The sequence below is a fragment of the Centroberyx affinis genome, unplaced genomic scaffold (assembly GCF_046629955.1).
Source record: "Centroberyx affinis isolate AG114_WGS23_722 - 3 ecotype Tasmania unplaced genomic scaffold, CSIRO-AGI_Caff_v1 ptg000547l_1, whole genome shotgun sequence".
NCBI lineage: Eukaryota > Metazoa > Chordata > Actinopteri > Beryciformes > Berycidae > Centroberyx > Centroberyx affinis.
This window is the reverse complement of record NW_027279192.1, coordinates 3,555-25,508: the sequence shown is the minus strand read 5'-3', so window position 1 is coordinate 25,508 and position 21,954 is coordinate 3,555. Positions and strand designations below refer to the sequence as shown.

Here is a 21,954-nt window from a genome sequence, read left to right as displayed (position 1 = left end):
CTGGACCCTCCCTCACACAATCATCATGTAATGCTCTATCACTCTTGTTTCCTCTCTCACACATTCTTATTACCCATCAGCCGCAGAGTAGAGCAGAGAAAGACATATAAATTGAATAGGAGGGAGGTAGAGAGAGGACATCAGAGGATATCAGCAGGTCTTGCTCATTGTTCTTGTTATGAGTTTTGACTTTTATGTGTGTGTGTGTGTGTGTGTGTGTGTGTCAGGTGGCCTGGAGGAACATGAAATTGCCAAGAAGAGAGGATCGTTATACCTGCTGCTGGAAAGAATACGCAGATTTGGCTTTGGTATGGACCTTACACACACTGGTTTATACAACTAAAGACACTTTCTAGACATGGGTTAAGGCTTTATTCGATTTGGAAATGTCTATACAACTGTTTCAATTGTGGTTATCTGAAAACTGTGAAGAATAATGGGAAAGTTTGACACGTCTGAAGCCAATTTGAATTGCCCTTTTTAATGCAACTCAGCTCATTCAGTAAACATTAGGTTATTTTTTTTTCATAAAATATAACAGTACTATATTGAACTGCCTGAGCTATTTCTGCTTGTTTGAGTTTGATCATCTTTGGATCTAAGAGCAAACTCTGAAAGGTCTTATGACTCATCCAATAATCTGGGAACACATTTATGAACTGCCATTTCTAAGAATACTCACGTAGTGAGTATGCACACACACACACACACACACACACACACACACACACACACACACACACACACACACACACACACACACACACACACACACACACACACTGCTCCAGTTAGCAGAATTAGTGGCAAAGATAGATTTGACTCTCTCTCCTTGCTTTCTTAGACTATCTCCCTAAGAACTTCAGCAAGGGACCTGCCAGTCCCAAGAGCCAGACTGGGAAAGGTGGGAAAACTGGGAATGTTGTGAAGAGCCGCTTTCCCCGAGCGGCCACGTCCCGAGCTGAGAGGATATGGCCCGGAGGAGTCATTCCCTACGTCATCGGAGGCAACTTCACTGGTAAGCAGTTCCACTGGACCACTGCCCATTCCCCTTAACAGGACACACTTCATCTGAATGTGTGAAAGTGTTATGTTTAAAGTAACTGTGTTGGTGTGTGTGTCTGTGTGTGTGTGTGTGTGTGTGTGTGTGTGTGTTCCAGGTAGTCAGAGGGCCATGTTTAAGCAGGCCATGCGTCACTGGGAGAAACAGACGTGCGTTACGTTCATTGAGAAGACAGATGAGGAAAGCTACATTGTCTTCACTTACAGACCCTGCGGGTGAGTTAGTAGAGCTTCTCTTCGTGTGTGTGTGTGTGTGTGTGTGTGTGTGTGTCTGTGTGTGTGTGTGAGTGTGCCTGTGCATGTACAGAGGGTTCAGTAGTGACCTGGTCACAGTGAGAGACGACACGGTCACTCAACAATGGCTCCACTTTCCTTCCTGTCCTGCTCCTGCTTCCCCATCCCACCAATCTCACTGCTCAGTGTGTGTTTGTATGTTCGTGCATGTGCAAGTTTTTTTTTTTCATACGCTGCAGAAGTGCATTGTTCTGGAGAGTGGCAGCGCTGCGGGGTCATAGTGTGTTTTTACAGTAGTGGCTTCGCTGATTGGCAGTAAGGTGTAAGGTTTTAGAGTGGTTGAAATCTGTACTTTTGGATTTATGCTTCCAAGCTGTTGTTGTACAGCAGGTTGAAAAAGTAGGTTAACTGTTGCGGAACTGCTTGCAATATTTTATCAAGTAATTTGTTTCATCTTCTCTAGTGTGTAGATTGTTCTCCAGTTTGTGTGTATCACATTTGTAACGTGGTTTTCACCAAGTTTGCCACTGAGGCACTGATAAGAAATATTATATTATATACTAGAAATTCAATATTGTGTTTTAATTTTGAAAAATAGTGATACTTGGAGGCATTTAGTTGAGCTGCAGACCTGCACAGAGTGTTGACTGACGATGGCAGTTGTCTCAAGTTCTGTGATAGGCAGGCTGCATCAGAGATTAGACACCTTAATCTGATGTATAAATACCCTGCTTGGATATGTGTGGTGTGTGTGTGTGTGTGTGTGTGTGTGTGTGTGTGTGTGTGTGTGTGTGTGTGTGTGTGTGTGACAGAGAGAGGGAGAGGGAGTGGAGAGAAGAGAGATAGGAGAGAGAGGAGGGATGGTATACAGACAGTACAGTATATGTGTGGTGCCTGTTATTTTGGTGTTGTGTATAATATTTGCACTGATAGAGCTGCATACAGTGGCTTGAAGTATAAGCAAGAAAATAACGTATCTACTCCAGTGACTCCCAATCCTTAAACTACAGTCAGCTAGCTGGATAACTTTAATCAGATTTGTTCGCCTGGCACGGATGTCTCGGGCTCCCAGAAAAGGAGAATGTGTGTGTTTGTGTGTGTACTTTGTGTGCTGTGTGTGTTGTGTGAGCAGCAATATACAAAATCTCACCGCTTATTCACTTTGGGTTATGAAACCGCAGCGTTATCAGAGTGTTGTATGTAAATACGGCTTTACGCTGTTCCTCTGGTGGATGTAGTAAGGAGCAGGAAATCCTGAAAAGACTGTGTTTGTGCTTGTGTGCTTTTGTGCCTGTGTGTGTGTGTGTGTGTGTGTGTGTGTGTGTGTGTGTGTGTGTGTGTGTGTGTGTGTATGTGTGTGTTCAGTGGGAGTGGTAACTGAATATAGTACCACTCAGGCTTTTTTCACTGCTGAATGTGTAGTAAATGTCATTCCCGTATCTCCCTGGTATCAACTTCCTTCTGATCTAATCCCTTTTAGGTGTTGTTCCTATGTGGGTCGTCGTGGCAACGGGCCCCAGGCTATCTCCATAGGGAAGAACTGCGACAAGTTTGGCATTGTGGTGCACGAACTGGGCCACGTCATCGGCTTCTGGCACGAGCACACGCGTCCCGACCGCGACGACCACGTGACAATCATCCGGGATAACATCCAACCAGGTGAGAGGCCGCGCCCACTCACTACCCACCATGCACCTGGGTCTCTGTCAGAATCACTAGCGGGATGAAAGTCCAGAGGTGCTAGCTTGTTTCTAGCTGGAGACAAGCAAGGGAATTCACTGACGACATGTGCGTACGTTTCCAAATTCACACCGCTGTCCTGCTCTGCCAGAGTGTGAATGAGCCTTATAATGAGTGTGAAGTCACCTGGACCCGCAGGCTGTCTGTCACTTCTCCTCCCACACACTCCACAACACATTACCGCTCTGACAGGTGTTGAATCAAATGACATACCTGTAAATCAGACCTGACCCATATTTTTATTTAGAAGCATATCGGGGGTCTCAACTGGCATATTGCTCTGTTGGCTTCCAAGTATTTGAATTGGATGTCATCGCTTTGCCATATCTGTTGAGGCGCAATCCTCTAATGCTGCTGTGTGTGTGGGCGGATGTGCATGTGTGTGTGTATGTACACTGAATTGGTACATTCATATCATTGCTGTGTGATAAATCTCAATGCTCTAATGCCGTTCTGTGTGTGTATGTGTTTGTGTGTGTATGTGTGTGTGTGTGTGTTGTATGGTTTCCAGGCCAGGAGTACAACTTCCTTAAGATGGAACCGGGAGAAGTCAACTCTCTCGGGGAGCCATATGATTTTGACAGCATCATGCACTACGCTAGGAACACCTTCTCACGGTAACTATTGGTCTACATCAGTGCTTCTTAACCTGGGGGCCGGGACCCCTCCCCTGGGGGGTTTTGAGATCATTTTGGGGGTCACAAGATCATTTAAAAGATAGGAAAAAAACATATTTCTACTGCACAATTTTGTTATCACATCTATTTTTTCAGATTTTTCTCAAATTTTTGCTTTTTTCTTGTAAAATACTGAATAATTTTGAGCCTCTAGGCCTCTGATAGAATTACTGTAAACAGCCTGGGAAAATTATTCTTTGGTTGAACTGTTCACCACTCATATGCAGCCTGTGATGGGGGTCACAAGCCCAAGGAGGTCACAAGCCAAAAAGGTTGAGAACCACTGATTTACATAATATCTATGGATTTACGTTGAATTTGAAAAGTAAATCAGATACATTGTCCATAAAACTGCTGTTGGTCAACATGTTAGATTTGACTGTTTTGCAGCTGAACTTATGTTTGTTATATCCCCTACTGAGTTTCCTTGAAAGCAGATCTGGATGTGTTTGTAACATCTCTCTTTCTCTCTGAAGCGGGATGTTCCTAGACACCATCCTTCCGTCCAGAGATGAGAATGGCATCCGGCCTGCTATTGGCCAGCGGACCAGGCTCAGTAAAGGAGACATTGCACAGGCAAGGAAGCTGTATAGATGTCCAGGTACTGATATACTTACTATGAGACCACCGTGTGTGTGTGTGTGTGTGTGTGTGTGTGTGCGCGCGTACATTTATGCATTGGCGTCATAGCTACGAGATAAAAGATGACCTCTGTTTATCTGTCGTCGGCGCGTGTTGTTCTGTCCCTCCGCCCTCTGAGGCACCGAAGTGATGTTGAGTAATTTGTTTTTCCATTTGACGGGGTGGTCTCTCTCTCTCTCCGCGCGTCACTCATCGCACACACTCTTCCCATCCGTTCCTACACACACCCCTCTTGCGCTGGCTTCTCGTTGGGTCCCTGGGGAGCGGCTCTGACGTGATCTGGATCTGCTCTCGGACTGACCCGCGTGTTAACGCCGCTAAAGTTTATGATCTCGAACGCTGGCATCCCTCTCCGTCCCTCTCCGGGGAGGTTGTGCTAGAAACACTCCGACGTCCGCTCAGCCCACACACTCACTTCACCATGACGAGTTCACACATTAGTTCAGGATAACTGTATCCTGACCTAAACTGTATGAAACTGTATGTGTCTGTCTGAAAGAGAGAGAGAGAGAGAGGGAGAGGGAGAGAGAGAGAGAGAAAGAGAGAGAGAGGTTGCACTAAAACGCAAGAGAGTGAGACAACAGTGTGGAAATATATGACGCGGAGGTTTCTGGTGTGAGTAGACGGGCAAAACCACAGAGAGAGAATTGTATCAGGTTAAAGGAGCCATACAACTGATATTGACTCAAATTTGTATATTTATGTCACAAATTATGGACTATGACTAACAAAGTTGAATACTGACCAGTCAAACTTCTGATGAAAAAGCCTCCTGTAATCCCTGAAAGGTTTTGTTTTATTGTTTTTTGTGTGTGTGGTTATTTTGGCAATTTTTTTTTCTGCTGAAGTGCTGTATATCTGAGAATATCATAAGTATAAACTTAGCTTTATTTGTTAATATCCATGTGTTTTGGCAACACAAGCATGTCATGCTAAAAAAGCCTTTCTGATTCTGAAAGAGGGAGAGAGAGAGAGAGAGAGAGAGAGACCCAGCTGGAGAGAGATAGAACCCTAACCTTATAAGGTCACATTTGAGCGATACCATATTCACTGACAGATGAACAGAGCCCCAGGGCATTGTGGGGGAAAACAGCATGCATGATGGGATAGGAGTGGCACATTTGGCTAGCCTCCTTTCGAGTGGGAGCGACGGCGTGAAACACAGAATGAGGGATAAAGAGGCGAAATATCGTCTGATATCCTTAATTGTGCTTCTTTGTTGTTCTGCATGAATTACCATCCACTTGTGATAAATCTCTGTTATCTCCACTGTGCTGAAATAAAAGGTTGTCATTCCTATTCACTTACAGTAAATGACTCCATGAAATGAAAAACATGAAATGTTTTTCTGCTAAATGGTGATGGGGCTTAATGACTGTGGTTGGCCCTCAAATGCTTACTGATACACACAGGAATACAGTACATGTGAGCACACATACCGTAACCTCCATGCAAAACTGAAAGAAGCCAAAGACAACAGCTTATGGAGAGAATTTGCTTTGAAATTGAGTTTGTCCGGGAGGGTAATTAAAAGTTTTTACTGTTTTCTCAATCAGAAATGCAACTCTAACAGTCTCCATATAGACAGATCAGACATTGAACACATAAATACACTCCAGCATGCAAACACACACAGTGCGGGAGGCTGTTGTTTTGACAAAATAGCCTGTAAAATATCAACTTAAACTGGTAGTTTAAAACTCCCAGCAATTTTATTTAGTTAAATTGACAATGTTTCTTGATCAGGTTTTCATCGGGGATTGAAACACTATCATTTTAACTAAATAAAATTGTTGGGAGCATTCAACGAGAGTTATGAGCCATTTCTCTACAAATTAGATGCCTGTGGTGTGGCAGTTTCTCAACACCAAAGAAATGGGATGTGTGTAAGGAATATTAGAAAATTCTTTAGTGATGTACCAATGATAAATATAAATACACAGCTGAAATGATTATGAAAATCAGCAGGACTTACCACAAAATTGTAACTCCATCTTTCTCTGTGTGTGTGTATGTGTGTGTGTGTGTGTGTGTGTGTGTGTGTGTGTGTGTGTTTGTAGCATGTGGAGAGACACTCCAAGAGTCAACAGGGAACTTCTCGTCTCCTGGTTACCCCAACGGATACCCTTCATACACACACTGTGTCTGGAGAATATCTGTTACACCAGGAGAAAAGGTGCGTGCACACACACACACACACACACACACACACACACACACGCACACACACACACACACACACACACACACGCACACACACACACACACACACACACACACACACAGAGTAGCACCCTGCAGTGCAGTGAATGTGCCTACGTAGCCAATAACAACAAGAGACTGCTGACAAAATGACTGTATATTGATCATGCCCGAACCTACAGGTACCCCCCTCCCTCCCCTCCGGCTCCCCTTGTCCCGTCTCAAGTGCAAAGATTTGAAAGACCTGAACTAATCGAACCCATCCCCCCTCCCTCGCGCTCAGAAATATGTGAAATAAACTGTATTGTTTTTTTCTTTCTCTCCTCCAGATTGTTCTCAACTTCACCACCATGGACTTGTATAAGAGCAGTCTGTGCTGGTATGACTACATCGAGGTTCGGGACGGATACTGGAGGAAAGCTCCACTATTAGGTACAATCAAGAGAGAGTGAGCCGCATGTGTGTGTAGATGTATTTTGAAACTGCTGCACTGAATGACTGAGCTATGTGTGTGTTTGTGTGTGTTTTACAGGCAGGTTTTGTGGAGATAAGGTTCCTGAGGTCCTGGTCTCAACTGAGAGCAGAATGTGGATTGAGTTCCGTAGCAGCAGCAACTGGGTGGGGAAGGGCTTTGCTGCCATTTATGAAGGTACCTCCTCTACTTAAATATACTGTATATCTGTAAACTGTATAATGTAAACCTATTTTTTGCATAATGCAACAAATTGATGACTGGTTGTTTGTGACTTTTGATAAGCTATAAGCTTTCTCTGGGCTTGCATAATTCATATATGCACAAAATGAGTTTCAAATGGAAGAAATATTGCCAGGATAAGGGTAGTTGATGCTCAGTTAATGCAATAGGGTTGGGGTGATGGGTCAAAAATCAATATATCGCAAAATGTGACAATATGTATCATGTGGCAGAAAAATTCGCGACACATACATTTTATTCTGCTGTAGTAATCACAAATGAGTCACAATTAATAAATAAAAAAATAATCACAATTTCATAAGCTCTCCATGGAAATTATATTATTTGCACTTTGTAATGACATTTTTAAATTGTGGTTTACATTCTAGCAAGCCAATGCCAATGCTAGAAAGATTTGTGGCTCAGAAATAAACAGTCATACTTTGTTGTCATTGAGTTTTTATTTATTACATAATTTCGTGGTTCGTTAGATCGTATCGAATTGTGAACTTTATATAATGTATCAAATCGTATCATGAGATAAGCGTATCATCCCATCCCTAAAATGCAATCAGTGCTAATCCATTCTGCTTCTCTCTCCTCCCCTCCTTCCCTCCCTCCGTCTCTCCTCTCCTCCGTCCTGTGCAGCGATCTGTGGAGGGGAGATCACCAAGGACTCAGGACAGATCCAGTCTCCCAACTATCCTGATGACTACCGGCCCTCCAAGGAATGCGTGTGGAGAATCACTGTGTCCGAGGGATACAATGTCGGACTGAGCTTCCAGGCCTTTGAGGTGACTCACTCCCTGTGTGTGTGTGTGTGTGTGTGTGTGTGTCTCTCTCCCCCTCTCTCTCTCTCTTTCCCTCTGTCTCTCTCTCTCTCCCTCTGTGTGTGTGCTTTGGAATGTCTGGGTCAAATTTCACGCTTGTGTAGCTGATTCTTGGAAGTTAATATAGAGGTGGTGGTGTGTGTGTGTGTGTGTGCGTGAAAGAGGGTGTCTGTGTGTGTGTGTGTGTGTGTGTGTGTGTGTGCATGTGAGAGAGAGAGTGAGAAGGAGAGAGAGAGAGAGAGAGAGAGAGAGAGAGAGAGAGTAGTCAGGTGAGAACTCACTTTAATGCTGTAAAAAATGCCATTGAACGCTGAATGACCCCATGATGTGAACCCATTACAGAGTTCACCTTCCCCTTTCTCCTTCACAGGAGCTGAGATCAATCTCCTTTCTATTCTATTCGATTCTATTCTATTCTATTCTATATACTACTCAGAAATGACATGTCCCTGGCACCAAACTGTACATTGCGGTGTTTGCATCAATGACTCAAAGCCTATTTAGGGTTGCAGAAGCCTTCTAATTCTCGGGCATACTCTGAAACTGAATTTTTTGTGTAAATGGGCCTAATTTCTGCCGCTGCTCTTTTCTAGTGTGTGATCCTGCCTTGTCTGCTTTCTCTTCCATTTTAACGAGTCAGTAAAGTCAAAATAATACATAAGGAGCATGGGACCACCCTCCCTCCTTAGACTTTTATTTGAGTTATCCCACAATGTCACCTCGGGCAATGTTGCTTTGCACTTTACTGTTGTTCTGAGGTATTCACCACAGTTAGACTTAAGGCCATGACTATGACGTTAAAAAATAAAAATACTCAAAGTGGGCCAATCTCTAGATCTGTCATGGCTCAGTCTGTGAGAGCCTGTTGGTGTTGGCTGCTGTGGCCCACCAATGAGCTTAATGGGTTTTGAATTGTTCATGAATTATTGTTACGGTTGATAAGATAACGGAGACAGCGTCTAGCTGGCAAGTCTAGGTGGAGAAATCGAGTGATATGCATAACACATTACCTGTCACTGCCACAAAGATTTATGATGGTGACAATAATGAGGGTGATGGTGAGGATGGTGATGATGATGATGATGGTGATGACGTCAGTGGTGTGTATCTTACTCTATATTTATGTGTGCGTACATGTGAATATAGATCGAGAGGCACGACAGCTGCGCGTACGACTACCTGGAAGTTCGAGACGGGCCGCTGGAGACAAGCCCTCTGATTGGTCGATTCTGTGGCTATGACAAACCTGAGGATGTGCGCTCCACCTCACACACCCTCTGGATGAAGTTTGTCTCAGACGGGACTGTCAACAAGGCTGGCTTCGCCGCTAACTTCTTTAAAGGTGTGTGTGTGTGTGTGTGTGTGTGTGTGTGTGTATGAGAGAGAGAGAGAGAGAGAGAGAGAGAGAGAGAGAGAGAGAGAGGGAGGTTGTGTGTGTGTGCCAGCTGACAGTGTATTTTATCACATTGCTTTTTAGCCAAGGCATTCTTCATCATCTGCACTCCTGTGTGTCTGAAAGTGTGCTTTGATGTGTGTGTCTTTTAGAGGAGGATGAGTGTGCCAAGCCAGACAATGGTGGATGTGAACAGAGGTGTGTAAACACTCTCGGCAGCTTCAAGTGTGCCTGTGACCCGGGCTATGAACTAGCCCCTGACAAGAAGAGCTGTGAAGGTAAGTGTGTGTGTATGTCTGTGTGTGTGTCTGGAATGTTGAAGTCATTGTGCCAGCAGAAGCAGCGGAAGCAAAGAGTGGCATGTGCGTGTGTGTTTCTATGTGTGTCTGTATATGTGTGTCTAGGATATGAGTGTGACTCGATAGAAAAAAAAAACATCCGAACAGCCACCGTCAACAGGAAAAAACATCTTTCCAACACAAAGCCGCACAGCCTTGTTGTTCCAATGCCACAAATGCCATGAAGGTCCTTTAATCCCACAAAATAGATTAAATACCAGTAATGACCCACATACTGAAACAACTGCACTAACTAACAAGCCACATCTGAGGCACAGAGAGAGAGAGGGCTGTGTTAGTTTGGTGGCATGGGTACTGAAATATTCAAGCTGTTTTTTGGTATTTTTATTGTTTATTTAGGCAATGGGAAAGAAGCGAGCGGGAGAGTAGGGAATCAATTTGGTGACACTTTATTTGGATAAGCTAATGTTGATACGCATCTAACTATCAGGAGAAAGTAGATGTTCTACAAAGTGTCACGTGCCTATTTGGCAGAACATGACCTTAGTCTTTTTAAAAGCATGTTCTACTCTTCTATTTATATATGGAAATGTAATTCCCTCTTCAGTGTGTATATTTAACTTGTGTGTGTGTGTACTGTCCTCCATGCAGCGGCATGTGGTGGTCTCCTCTCGAAGCTGAACGGGACCATCAGTACTCCTGGCTGGCCGAAAGAGTATCCTCCCAACAAGAACTGTGTGTGGCAGGTGGTCGCTCCCACTCAGTACCGCATCTCTATGCAGTTTGAGGCCTTCGAGCTGGAGGGAAACGAGGTGTGTGTGTGTTTGTGTTTGTGTGTGTCTTTGTTTGTGTGCTTGTGTACAGTACAGAAAAAGGGAGATGCTAAAATAAACTTTACTAAAACATATTGTAGACACTGTGGATGTGTGTAGTATAATAGCCTAATTTGTGCTTGTGCATGTGTGTGCGTGTGTGTGTGTGTGTGTGCATAGGTGTGTAAATACGACTACGTGGAGGTGCGTAGCGGCCTCTCATCCGACTCTAAGCTGCATGGTAAATACTGTGGCACCGAGGTCCCGGAGGTCATCACCTCTCAATACAACAACATGAGGATTGAGTTCAAGTCCGACAACACCGTCTCCAAGAAAGGCTTCAAGGCTCACTTCTTCTCAGGTAACACCCCTCACACTTACACACACATGTGCATGTGTGTGTGTCTATCAGGGTGGGCAGGAATGTGCTGCTTTGGTCAAGACTTTGAACTCCCTTGAGTAGATGTAACTTTTAACGGTTTGTGATACACAAGTGCACTTGAAAAAGGCATAGGCTTGTTTTGCTTTGCTACAATTTACAACATATATCACTGCCTTATATTTAATAGAACATTACTCAGATCACTGTTTTATTCCACTGATCTGTGTGCGGTCAAGGTAATGGGCCACTACTATCATTTTTCTTTTATCAGATTTCAATTGGGCAGAGATGTCAGAAATGTCAGAAAAAAAAGATACAATATTCTTGCTAGAAAGATGTAGTCAATAGCAGGTTACAACATTTGTAAAACCTGTCACAAAAATCTTTGAGCTTTAGCAAAAATAATATATAAATAATAAATATGAAATATCATAGACTGGCTGTGCTTAGGTCCACTTTTAATATGTGAAGCTTCTAGGGAAAATTAATTTGCATAATAGCTCACCTGATATGTAGAGTAGTTTCTGAACACGGTTTTTATGCTTTGTCGACTAAATGTTTAGATTACTTCAATTTCAGATATAAGTAATACCACTTGTACCTAAACATAGATTTTGTACTCTGCCCACCTCTGCTGTGTGTTAGTATGTATGCATGTGTGGTGTGTGTTTGTGGACTTATGTGTATGCAGCTGTGTGTCCATACTGTAGCTGTCTGTGTGCCTGTCTGTGTGCCTGTGTATACGTACAGTACCTGTCTGTCTGGCCCCTGCAGCCTGCTGTACCGACCCTGTGCCTCGCCCTCTCTCCCTCAGACAGGCTGGCACTGTGTCAAGAGCGTGTTTTTGTGTTTGAGTCATGCCAGGACGTAAAGCGCGTCCGCTCCCCCGCTCGTGGCCGTATCAACAACAAGCTGGCGACTTCGGCGAAGGTCAGAGGTAACTTGACCTCGCAATCGGCATCCCTGATTGGCTCTGGTCTAACATGTGATCTGAGGGAATGGATGGGTCCTTTTTTAGCGGCGTTGCTACATCCATTCTCCTCCCCAGGGAAATATGATTCCCATCAAAAAAGACAACAAATTTCCCCCACTCACCGTTGCAGGGATGAATTTGTTGGATGTCAACATCAAATAATAACAATTCTAGGAAGTTGTCCTGAAGCAAAGATCTAGTCAGATTTCTCTTTTCTTACTCTAACATATTGACTAAAAGGGGAAACTGATCAGCTCAGAAGGGCAACTTCATTTTAGCGTGTTGGCTACCTCTTCTTACTTCAGGGGAAGTAAAGCTGTCTACTGAATGGGATCTTCAAAATTTAACTCCCTGCAGACTACTAACACCTGGAACAGTTAAAGATGCATGCTGCTTAGCGTAGGATGTTTGCAAACGGGGAGTATTTAACTGAGTTGGTGTCAAATTGTTTTTGTTACTTAGAAACAAAGACTATGTGTGTGTGTGTGTGTGTGTGTGTGTGTGTGTGTGTGTGTGTGTGTGTGTGTGTGTATTCAAAGTTTCTGTGAGAGTGGCTCAGCTATTGTCAGAAGTTTCCAGGGATAACTGTTGGTTGGCCAACAGCCAACAGCTTTAGGGAGGTCCCTTCGGCCTCCCACACACTACTAATCCCTGTGTGTGTGTGTGTGTGTGTGTGTGTGTGTGTGTGTGTGTGTGTGTGTGTGCGCGTGTGTGTGTGTGTGTGTGTGTGTGTGTGTGGACATTGTGTGCTTGACCTGAAGAAAGCCACAATGAACACTGTGTAGCATCAACTGCAAAGCTTCTTAGCCTGTGATAGGGTGAGACTGAGCCCACAATAGCACTGTAATACCACATCAGACACAGACAAACACACACACACACACACACACACAGAGAGAGAGAGAGAGAGAGAGAGAGAGAGAGAGAAGGAGGAGGAGGATTTAGTGGTTTCATTAAAAGCAGATCTAGTTTGATTCACAAGCTCTTGAACTGAGGTGAGACTAGGCGTCTGTGTCTAATCTCACATCTCTTCATTGGAATCTCTCTCACACACACACACACACACACACACACACACACCACACACACTCTCTGTACTGCTCTCCCTCACACACCCTCCCTCTACCTCTTCTGTCTTCCTGTGCAGTCATCTGTCAGTCTTTACCTCTCTCTCTCCGCTGTTGACGTGGCAACCGCAGACAGACAGAGGGAGTCTTCCTCCTGCACCCTGTGATCTGATCTGTGCTCCAGCGGTCAGCTTCACCGCGGGGCTTTGTGATCGGCCGGCCGTGTCGAGGCAGAGGCACGATGCGGTTAGAGGGATAAAGACACACATTAAAAGATGAGAGAGAGAGAACACAGCATCCTGAGTAAGCTTCTGATAGAGAGAGAGGGAGAAAATAACCCACCTCAGTTGCATTGCAATGTTTTTTGTAAATATGAAATTTTGAAATGTTGAAATTCTTTTCACCACCGGCTTAGCGCACACAAGCTTCTTCACCTGTTACATTTTTGGCTAATTTGTAAAATCTTAAACCATTGTTAAAAGAGATTAGAGAAGAGACGCTTAAGCAGCCAAATGTCCCACCATAATCAGCATAATATAACATAACCAGTTATGCTAATACAGTCATTAATTAAGCTACTCAATACATTAAGGAGCAAATATTTCTGTCAACCTACTTGTCTTCACATAACACATGGGCGGTATTAATATGAACTCCATATCTGAAAGCATTAAGGTGTTACAGTAGTTTAAAGAATACCTGCTTTTCCTCAACAATATGCAAACTGTATTGCATAATAATGAGGAAATCAAATAATCTACTCTTCTACTCCTGTGGTGTAAGTACGAAGTTCTTGAGTTGTTGTGTTCACAAGAATATGTCTACACACAGACAGACAGATGTCACCATGACGACATAATATCCCACATACCATGTACCATGGAAGCGAGACATAAAGATATCTAATGTATTTACTAATAGAGAACTATGCATGTCCCCATTGACTTCTGTCTAAACTTATGACATATGGCTTCCAGGATCCAAAACTGAGGACAGTAGCTGTTATTCCCCTCCTCTGGTTGTACCAGTTGGCTGGGTGTCACCGTTTGACTGATAGTTATGGTTTGGCCCGAGGAGAGCACAGCTGATCTGAAAACAGCTGTTATGGTCAGAGAGCGTTCGGGGCCAAGGCCTGTGTCTGACCGCAGAGCAGCCATAACCATGAGCCTGCAGGTGACCACAAAAACACTGCTGCGGGCCAACACAGCCACACTGTACACACACACAAACACACACAAACATACATGCACACACTAAGTTAAGCCTCTGTAGCTGTCAGTGGATTTTACTCTTCTCAGCTCGTTTTAATGCCAACTCATCCTAGTCCGGCACTTTTTACCTTCTTCAATGGATACTTTCCTCCATTGCGCCTTCCTTTTCTTGTATGCTCTATCATTATTACTTTTTGTAATAATGACATTGATATTACATGTTTGGGGGGGTTTAGGAGTTTGGGGGGGTTCTTTGGATGTCACCATTTTAAAGGGATAATAATAATAATAATAATGGTGGCTGCAGTGTTTAAAGCTGTGATGGCTCTGCTTTATTGACCATCTTATGTAGCTTTAACTCTCAGCCTTGTTTTAAAAACACTAATGGGAAAAACTGTACACCTTGCAGTCTTAGTTTTGGACAGACACGACAGCATGTCTGTTAGATGTCTCTGTCCTTTGCTTCTGTTTCTCTTTCTTTGCAATTTGTCACTGTCTCTTATTTGTACCTTTCTCTTTCATTTCATTGTCCAGACCGTCTATTATCTAGTTTTTCCCTGTCCAACAACTTAACTTTCCCATTTGATTTCATTTCCTTCTGGTCTTCTCTTTGTTTCCTTCCTCTCCGTGCTTGTCCTCCTTCACCCCCCCCCCCCCTTCCCTCTTCCTTGTCTTCATGCTATTTCTCCATGATTGATGTATTGCATGTGTGCATCTCTCACGCCTCCACAGACAAGGATGAGTGCAGCAAGGACAACGGCGGCTGCCAGCACGAGTGCATCAACACAGTGGGTTCCTACGTTTGTCAGTGTCGCCACGGCTTTGTGTTGCATGAGAACAAACATGACTGTAAGGAAGGTGGGTTTCACGCACATTCACACCTGCACACACACTGGCACAAAAACACAGGCATGCACATGCTGACACATTCACACAAACACGTACTGACGCACAAAGACACTCACCGCCCATCCTACAACCCCTACTCTGTCTACCCATATCACAGTCAGGACAATAGACTGGCCGTGTCCATATAAGGAAACTGCCACTTCAATTATGTGTATGTACATGTGTATATGTGTGTGTGTGTGTGTGTGTGTGTGTGTGTGTGTGAGAGAGAGAGAGAGAGATAGAAAGTGAAAGAGAGAAAAAGAGGAATAGGTTTCGGTTTAAGTTAAAGAAAATATAATTTATTAAAAGCTATCAGCACATTCCCAACACATACACAAACACACACACACTCTCTCACACAAACACGCACACACAAACTGTTGAATTGAGATATTATACTCAGCTCTTTGAAGTTGAACTTTTGAACACGCATGTACACACACAGACCACATCAATACACACACACAAACACACACACACCTCACTAAAGTTTCCCAGTGCTGCTCATAAAAGGACTAAAGTTTCAAACATCTGGGAGCTTGAAAGCAGTGCATGTAGCGCCGTCTTCCTGTGTGTGTGTGTGTGTGTGTGTGTGTGAGAGAGAGTGAGTGTGCGTGTGTGTGTATTAGACCAGCTTGACCCAGTAACCTCACATGTCACGCAAATCCATATTCCCATCACACAGCTTGTTTCCGTGTGTGAGCATGTATGTGCGTTTGAAAGATTCAACATATGGAGTGCGTATTTGGAAAAGAAAGAAAGAAATTTGAAAAAAGAGTGTTATTTACTTGTTGGTGGATGTACTGCACATCAGTGTTCAATTTGATAGTGCTTGTCATCGAAGGGAGACATTTGTTAAATTTAAATTTGTTTAATTATTTACATATTTACTGTTGCAATTGTGATGGTTTAGCATTGTAAATGATTACATTACTTGTTATTGGGATCAAATTGATAACCTGAAAAGATATAGAAAATACTCCTGTTAGGTGAGACAATAATGGCACTTTTCAGTTTCAAATTTGAAATCAGTATTATGTAAGTAGCTAGATTTTTGCCTGTTGAGGATATATGGATGTATGAGTTTGCACATTGCTGATGTGACAGCAGTATGTGTGGAATATGATGTCTGTATTGGATACATTGTATGTAAGTTTACCTCATAGAATGGTTTGTTAGAGGAGCATGTCTATTTCAATGATGTGTTGGTCTTGTAAAATGAGCCGTCTCATTCTGTGTATGGGTTAGGCTTGTCCGACTCTAAATAAAAGCTGACACTTTGGAATGCACCTTGTTGTCCTGCGCATGCCTCCCACCTCCCACCACCTTCATCAGGCATTCATCTTCCTCGCTATCCCTCCTCATTCCACCCCAACTCACACACACACACACACACATACACATACACATACCACAAGTGCATATATAGGCCATTACCCATTTAAGACCCACATACACTGGTATACTGATTTAGTTAATACTACTTGTACTACTACTACTTCTACTACTACTAATAATAATAATGATGTGTTTCCATGTGTTATACTATAATATTGTTTTTATGAATTTGTATAAATAACATAAGTAATGCATGAGGAGAAGCAGCAGTGAAGGCGATTGCATTGCTTTTTAGCGTAAGAGAATTGCAATATTTTTTGGTCCTTTTGTTCTGTGTGTGTGCCTACCGCTCACATTGACACTGCAACCCTGCCAAGTACAATATTATAGCAGTGTGTTTATCTGTGCAGTGCATGCAGGCATGTGTTCATGTGAAATCCACACTGAACCTCTTTGCAATGAGGCCGTGTTTCTTTGAAATCCTTTCTCTCTCTTCGTTTTCTCATTTCTCTCCTTCCTGCTCCCTTTCCATTTCCTTTAACCTTTTCCTCTGCAGCCATGATTTTAACTTCCTGTCTGCTGTGTGTGTGTTGTGTGTGTGTGTGTGTGTGTGTGTGTGTGTGTGTTTAGCTGAGTGTGAGCATAAGATCCACAGCCCCAGCGGGACCCTGAGCAGCCCTAACTGGCCAGACAAGTATCCCAGCCGTAAGGAGTGCACCTGGGACATCACAGCCACTCCAGGACACAGAGTCAAGATAGTAAGTTTGCATGTGATGAAGCAGACTAAACCTTTCTCTTTCTTTCTTGGACACTCTTCGTTCACATTATTGGCTTGCTTTCTGTCTTCATAAAGATGCATTATTCTCTCTGTGGGGTGATACTGTATGTAAAAGCCGCAGGCTGCCCCCCCCCCTTTTCCTGTTCTATGATCTGTCTTTCCCATGTTCTACTTATAAAGCCCAAATGTGGAAGGGGGAGAAAGTGCACGTTTGCATATTAGGGATAACTGCAAGCGTGTGCTCATGCGTTAGAAAGAGGCCTTGGGCTGTGGCCATCTGTGGCCTTGTGTCTTTCTGTGTGTGTGTAGTGTGTGTGTGTGTGTGTGTGTGTGTGTGTGCTTGCATGCCTGCATGCGTGTATGTAAGCGTTTATGTGCTGACACAGATAGTCGGCTCTACAGTTTCCCAGTGCAAATGTATGTATGAATAAATCAACTTATTAGCGGAGCCACAGTTGTAATTGAGGTCCACCAGCCTTCAGATGAAGAAGTATGTTTTCAGTTCAGTGACTCTGATGAGCAATGTTTCCAAGTCTCTCTATCTAAAGGCTGTAAGTTGCAGTGCCATGTGAATTCATAATTAAAGGTAGGAGAACTGGGAAAAATTCCAAGATGGATCTATATGATTATTTGTCTGAAGGCTTCATAAGTAAAACTCTGAAGCATAATGCTCTGAGGTGTGTATGTGTGTGTGTGTGTGTGTGTGTGTGTGTGCTAGCTCAGACAGATGGTGCTTGGCTAACAGTGTTAGCTGGATGCAAATGGAGATTCTCCTGACTCAGGTGCATCCACAGAAGATGCTTAGCATTGTTTGCACGCTCAGCTTGCCAAGGTGATGGAGTGGTCTGTGCGCAAGACACACACACACACACACACACACACACACACACATACACACACACATACACACACACACACACATATGCACAAAAGCATGTACACGTACACACATGCACACAGCATGCTTCAGATAACCCTCCTAAACTCCACTCATGTTCCCATGTAAATAACGTCACACACATAAACACAGTGCAACCTTCACCACAGACTCACGCACACAAATACACACACACACACATACACACACACACACACCAAATTCAGTCTGTAGTCCTGGAAAATATTTGAAAAATCCTCCATGAGAAATTAGTTAGACAAGGTTCGGAGTTGGCTCCTCACGCACTCACACACTCTCACCTCACTCACACTCACACTCTGCAGACACATGGTGAGCGTGATGCAGTTCACCTCTCATCATTGTCATCAACTGTCACTACTTCTAATCTCTGATCACAGTTTATGTAACTGAAAAGACATTACATCATCGACTATGATAAAGTATTTACTAATTTGTGTATGTCTAACTTGTGTGTCTATAATTTACATAGACACACACACACACACACACAGAATTAGGAAATGTGTACTTTGTGTGTGTGTGTGTGTGTGTGTTTGCTGTTGAGATTAGCAGGAGTACTCTCTGGATCCAGAGTAATGACATCACAGCAGGACAAATTTAATACCAAAAATCTGAACACAGACATGAAGGTCATTCTGTTATTGCTTTATCTCTCTCTCTGTCGGTCTGTCTCGATCTCTCTCTCACACACACACACTCAATTCTCCATGGAGTAGTAAACAGATCCAGACAGATCACACACTGGTGTCTCACAGTGAGGCAGACACCCGAGCTAGGCAGAAACATCTGGAAGCCATCAAGTCCCCAGAATCAAACACTTCCCCTTCCAGTAATGACATCCTCAAGTCAGCCCACCTTTCAGCTCCCTCTCTTGTTCTTTCTCCCTTCTCCTTCCGCTCAGTTGGTAATGATCAGTACTCTCCGTCTTGTAAATGTAGTAGTGGGTCTCTCTCTCAAGACAGTAGGAGAGGTGTGTGTGTGTGTGTGTGTGTGTGTGTGTTTATGTGTGTGTGTGTGTGTGTGTGTGGGAGGAGGGCCTGCAAGATGTTACTGCTCAGCTCACTCATCTCTGCTTAACAAACACGGTGACTTGACTAGATCTTGATCAGACTTGACTAGACACTCTGTGTGCATGCATGTGTAAGTAAGCAAGTGCTTGCCTGTATGCATATATGCATGTAAGTAATGTGTAGGCAATGGAGGAGGAAGGGAAATTCACCACCATGAGGAAGAGAGAGGTTCTGTTGTGTTCACATAGGAAAAGCAAAAACATTTGGTTAAAAACAAATGCTTTTGGAAAAACAAACATTTTGGTTGAGACAAAACAAAAACAGCCATCTCTCATGTGTGTAGGAGTTACAAAGGCTTATAACTCTGATTCACCGGGGATCTCTGCTGGAGAATGACTTCAAAATGTCTCATACAGTAACAACCCATTAAGTGACTGGGGGTTGTCTCATTAATTAAAGATCATGCTTTTTATGTATATGATATACAATATACAGTATATGACATGCCTTTGATTTCCCTGTCTTTGTTCTTGCCTTGCTATTGTAGTTTTACATGATCCATTCTTGGTGTTACAACGTAGCATTTTAGCATCAATAAACCATTACTACATTCATTTTGAGTCATTAGTATAATTCCCGTAAACAAGCAAGATCATTGTGAAGAAGACTGGCAGCCTCTACCAGCCTCTACACTAAATTTTCTTTACATTATGTGCCACCAGGCTGGCTTTTGTGGGAAATCTGCTCGATTGCTCCAAGGCAGTGACACGAAACAGGAAAAGGCCGCTGTTCTTCCAGTGCAGACAGAGCTAAAGCTTTCAGAGTTTCTTGCAATGGCAGTGAAAGGCTATGGAAAAATCACTTGGTCAGCTATTGGCTCTTATCCTTCTTCTCACTTTTCAAAACGAATGCAAGCAAAGAGACGCCAGGGAGGGGGAAGCGGGGCAAGTAGCAACATCCCATTTGCAACAACATGAAAGAGGGTTTATGGGAAAATGTGTCTTACGAGCGTGAACAACACCACTGCCTTGAGATCATCTTAACAATAATTTCATTTTTACAGTTACTATACTAAGGTAACACAATTGATTTAACAATGTTTATAAATGCTACACGTAGCACCTTTAATGTATACAACACCCACCCATATCTTACTCAGAAATCTGTCTATCTCTCTGTCTCTGTCTGTCTCTCCAGACCTTTAATGAGTTTGAGATTGAGCAGCACCAGGAATGTGCGTATGACCACCTGGAAGCCTTCGATGGGGACAGTGACACCGCAGCCATCTTAGGTCGACTGTGTGGCAGCAAGATCCCCGAGCCCCTGGTCTCTACTGGCAACAAGATGTACCTGCGCTTCATCTCTGACGCCTCAGTACAGAGGAAGGGCTTCCAAGCCACCCACTCCACAGGTATGGGTCTGTGTGTTTTTCTAGGTGTGCAATAACTTCTCACTTTGTGTGTGGATGTGTAACGTCTGTGTCTGTGTGTGTGTGTGTGTGTGTGTGTGTGTGTCTTTGTGTCTGCTGAGAGCATCACTCATAGTCACCAGGTTGTATTTCTCAGGTTTGAGTAGTTTGTCCAGAGCGATATCTCCCTCTAGTGGATCATTCCAGCACATGCATGATCAACATCACTTCATTCATGAAACCTGGCCTGGGGTTTTATTAGTGGGACAACGCGAAATCTGCCAAATGCTTCATTATTTTCACATAGCTGAGGTCAAAATTGCACAATACAGGCGTTAACTGATTCTTTCCACTCCTTTCCATTTCTGTCCCTGCAGAGTGTGGAGGCCGTCTGAAGGCCGAAGCTCGCCAGAAGAACCTCTACTCCCACTCCCAGTTTGGAGACAACAATTACCCGGGTCACACCGACTGCGAGTGGCTGGTGACGGCGGAACAGGGCTACGGCATAGAGCTCACCTTCACCACTTTTGAGGTAGAGGAGGAGGCCGACTGTGGCTATGACTACATCGAGCTGTACAACGGGTACGATGCCAACTCACACCGACTGGGCCGCTTCTGTGGTTCAGGGGTAAGGCTCCACATTTTCATAACCGGATACCGTTCATCCATTGTAAAATGTCAGAGAAAATGCCTTATATGCTCTCTCTCTATCCTCCCTTCCTTAGCCCCGGGAGGAGATCTACTCGCCCGGAGATGCCATGCTGATACGTTTCCACAGCGATGACACCATCAGCAAGAAGGGCTTCCACATCCGCTACACGAGCACCAAGTTCCAGGAGAGCCTTCACACCAGGAAATGACCTCACAGCCCCCCGACCTCTTGACTTCCTCGCAGCCCCCACCACTGTTACCTTGACCTTCACCATGGCGATAAGACAAGTACAGTCTGTCCCTTCTCCTCCGAACCTGCAGACAGATGTTCCACAAGGACAGGAATTGACATCGCGGACGTCCGCCAGCCACGAGAGGAAGGGGATTCTGCGTTAAGTGAACAATAGTCTCCTTCAGGGGCACCAGTGGCTATCGCACTCTAAGAGGAGATTGAAAAAAAAGTGATGTTAATTTGAATTTGAACTGGTGTGAATATTGAGCAGTTACTGGCTGGGAGCTGAGTGAGTCATTCTTGTGGAGAAGACGGTCGTGATAGACTGCAGACCGAGGAACCCTTGTTCACAGTGTGGAAAGAGGGGTGCAGAAGATCCAAATGGGTTCACTGAGACATGAGACACATGCACATACACACACACTACACTCATATTCATAAGTATAGACTATGGATGCTTTTTTTTAAGAGGAGAAGCACCAACTCCTGGTTGACTGGACCCATGAAGG

The 21,954-nt window shown here is 43.8% G+C and overlaps 1 protein-coding gene across 1 annotated transcript in view; it reads left to right on the top strand.

The window, feature by feature from the left end:
* Nucleotides 1-21,422, top strand: part of tll1 (tolloid-like 1) — a 35,782-nt gene extending 14,360 nt beyond the window's left edge. Inside the window, exons 3-21 of the mRNA XM_071517981.1 lie at nucleotides 228-308; nucleotides 845-1,018; nucleotides 1,161-1,278; nucleotides 2,777-2,955; nucleotides 3,548-3,653; nucleotides 4,190-4,314; nucleotides 6,416-6,531; nucleotides 6,887-6,989; nucleotides 7,090-7,206; nucleotides 7,900-8,045; nucleotides 9,228-9,423; nucleotides 9,627-9,752; nucleotides 10,425-10,585; nucleotides 10,766-10,946; nucleotides 14,951-15,076; nucleotides 17,078-17,205; nucleotides 20,352-20,565; nucleotides 20,940-21,190; nucleotides 21,288-21,422. Of these exons, the coding sequence (XP_071374082.1) occupies nucleotides 228-308; nucleotides 845-1,018; nucleotides 1,161-1,278; nucleotides 2,777-2,955; nucleotides 3,548-3,653; nucleotides 4,190-4,314; nucleotides 6,416-6,531; nucleotides 6,887-6,989; nucleotides 7,090-7,206; nucleotides 7,900-8,045; nucleotides 9,228-9,423; nucleotides 9,627-9,752; nucleotides 10,425-10,585; nucleotides 10,766-10,946; nucleotides 14,951-15,076; nucleotides 17,078-17,205; nucleotides 20,352-20,565; nucleotides 20,940-21,190; nucleotides 21,288-21,422 (2,783 nt within the window). The remainder of the gene's footprint in view (nucleotides 1-227; nucleotides 309-844; nucleotides 1,019-1,160; nucleotides 1,279-2,776; nucleotides 2,956-3,547; nucleotides 3,654-4,189; nucleotides 4,315-6,415; nucleotides 6,532-6,886; nucleotides 6,990-7,089; nucleotides 7,207-7,899; nucleotides 8,046-9,227; nucleotides 9,424-9,626; nucleotides 9,753-10,424; nucleotides 10,586-10,765; nucleotides 10,947-14,950; nucleotides 15,077-17,077; nucleotides 17,206-20,351; nucleotides 20,566-20,939; nucleotides 21,191-21,287) is intronic.
* The last annotated feature ends 532 nt before the right edge of the window (nucleotides 21,423-21,954 follow it).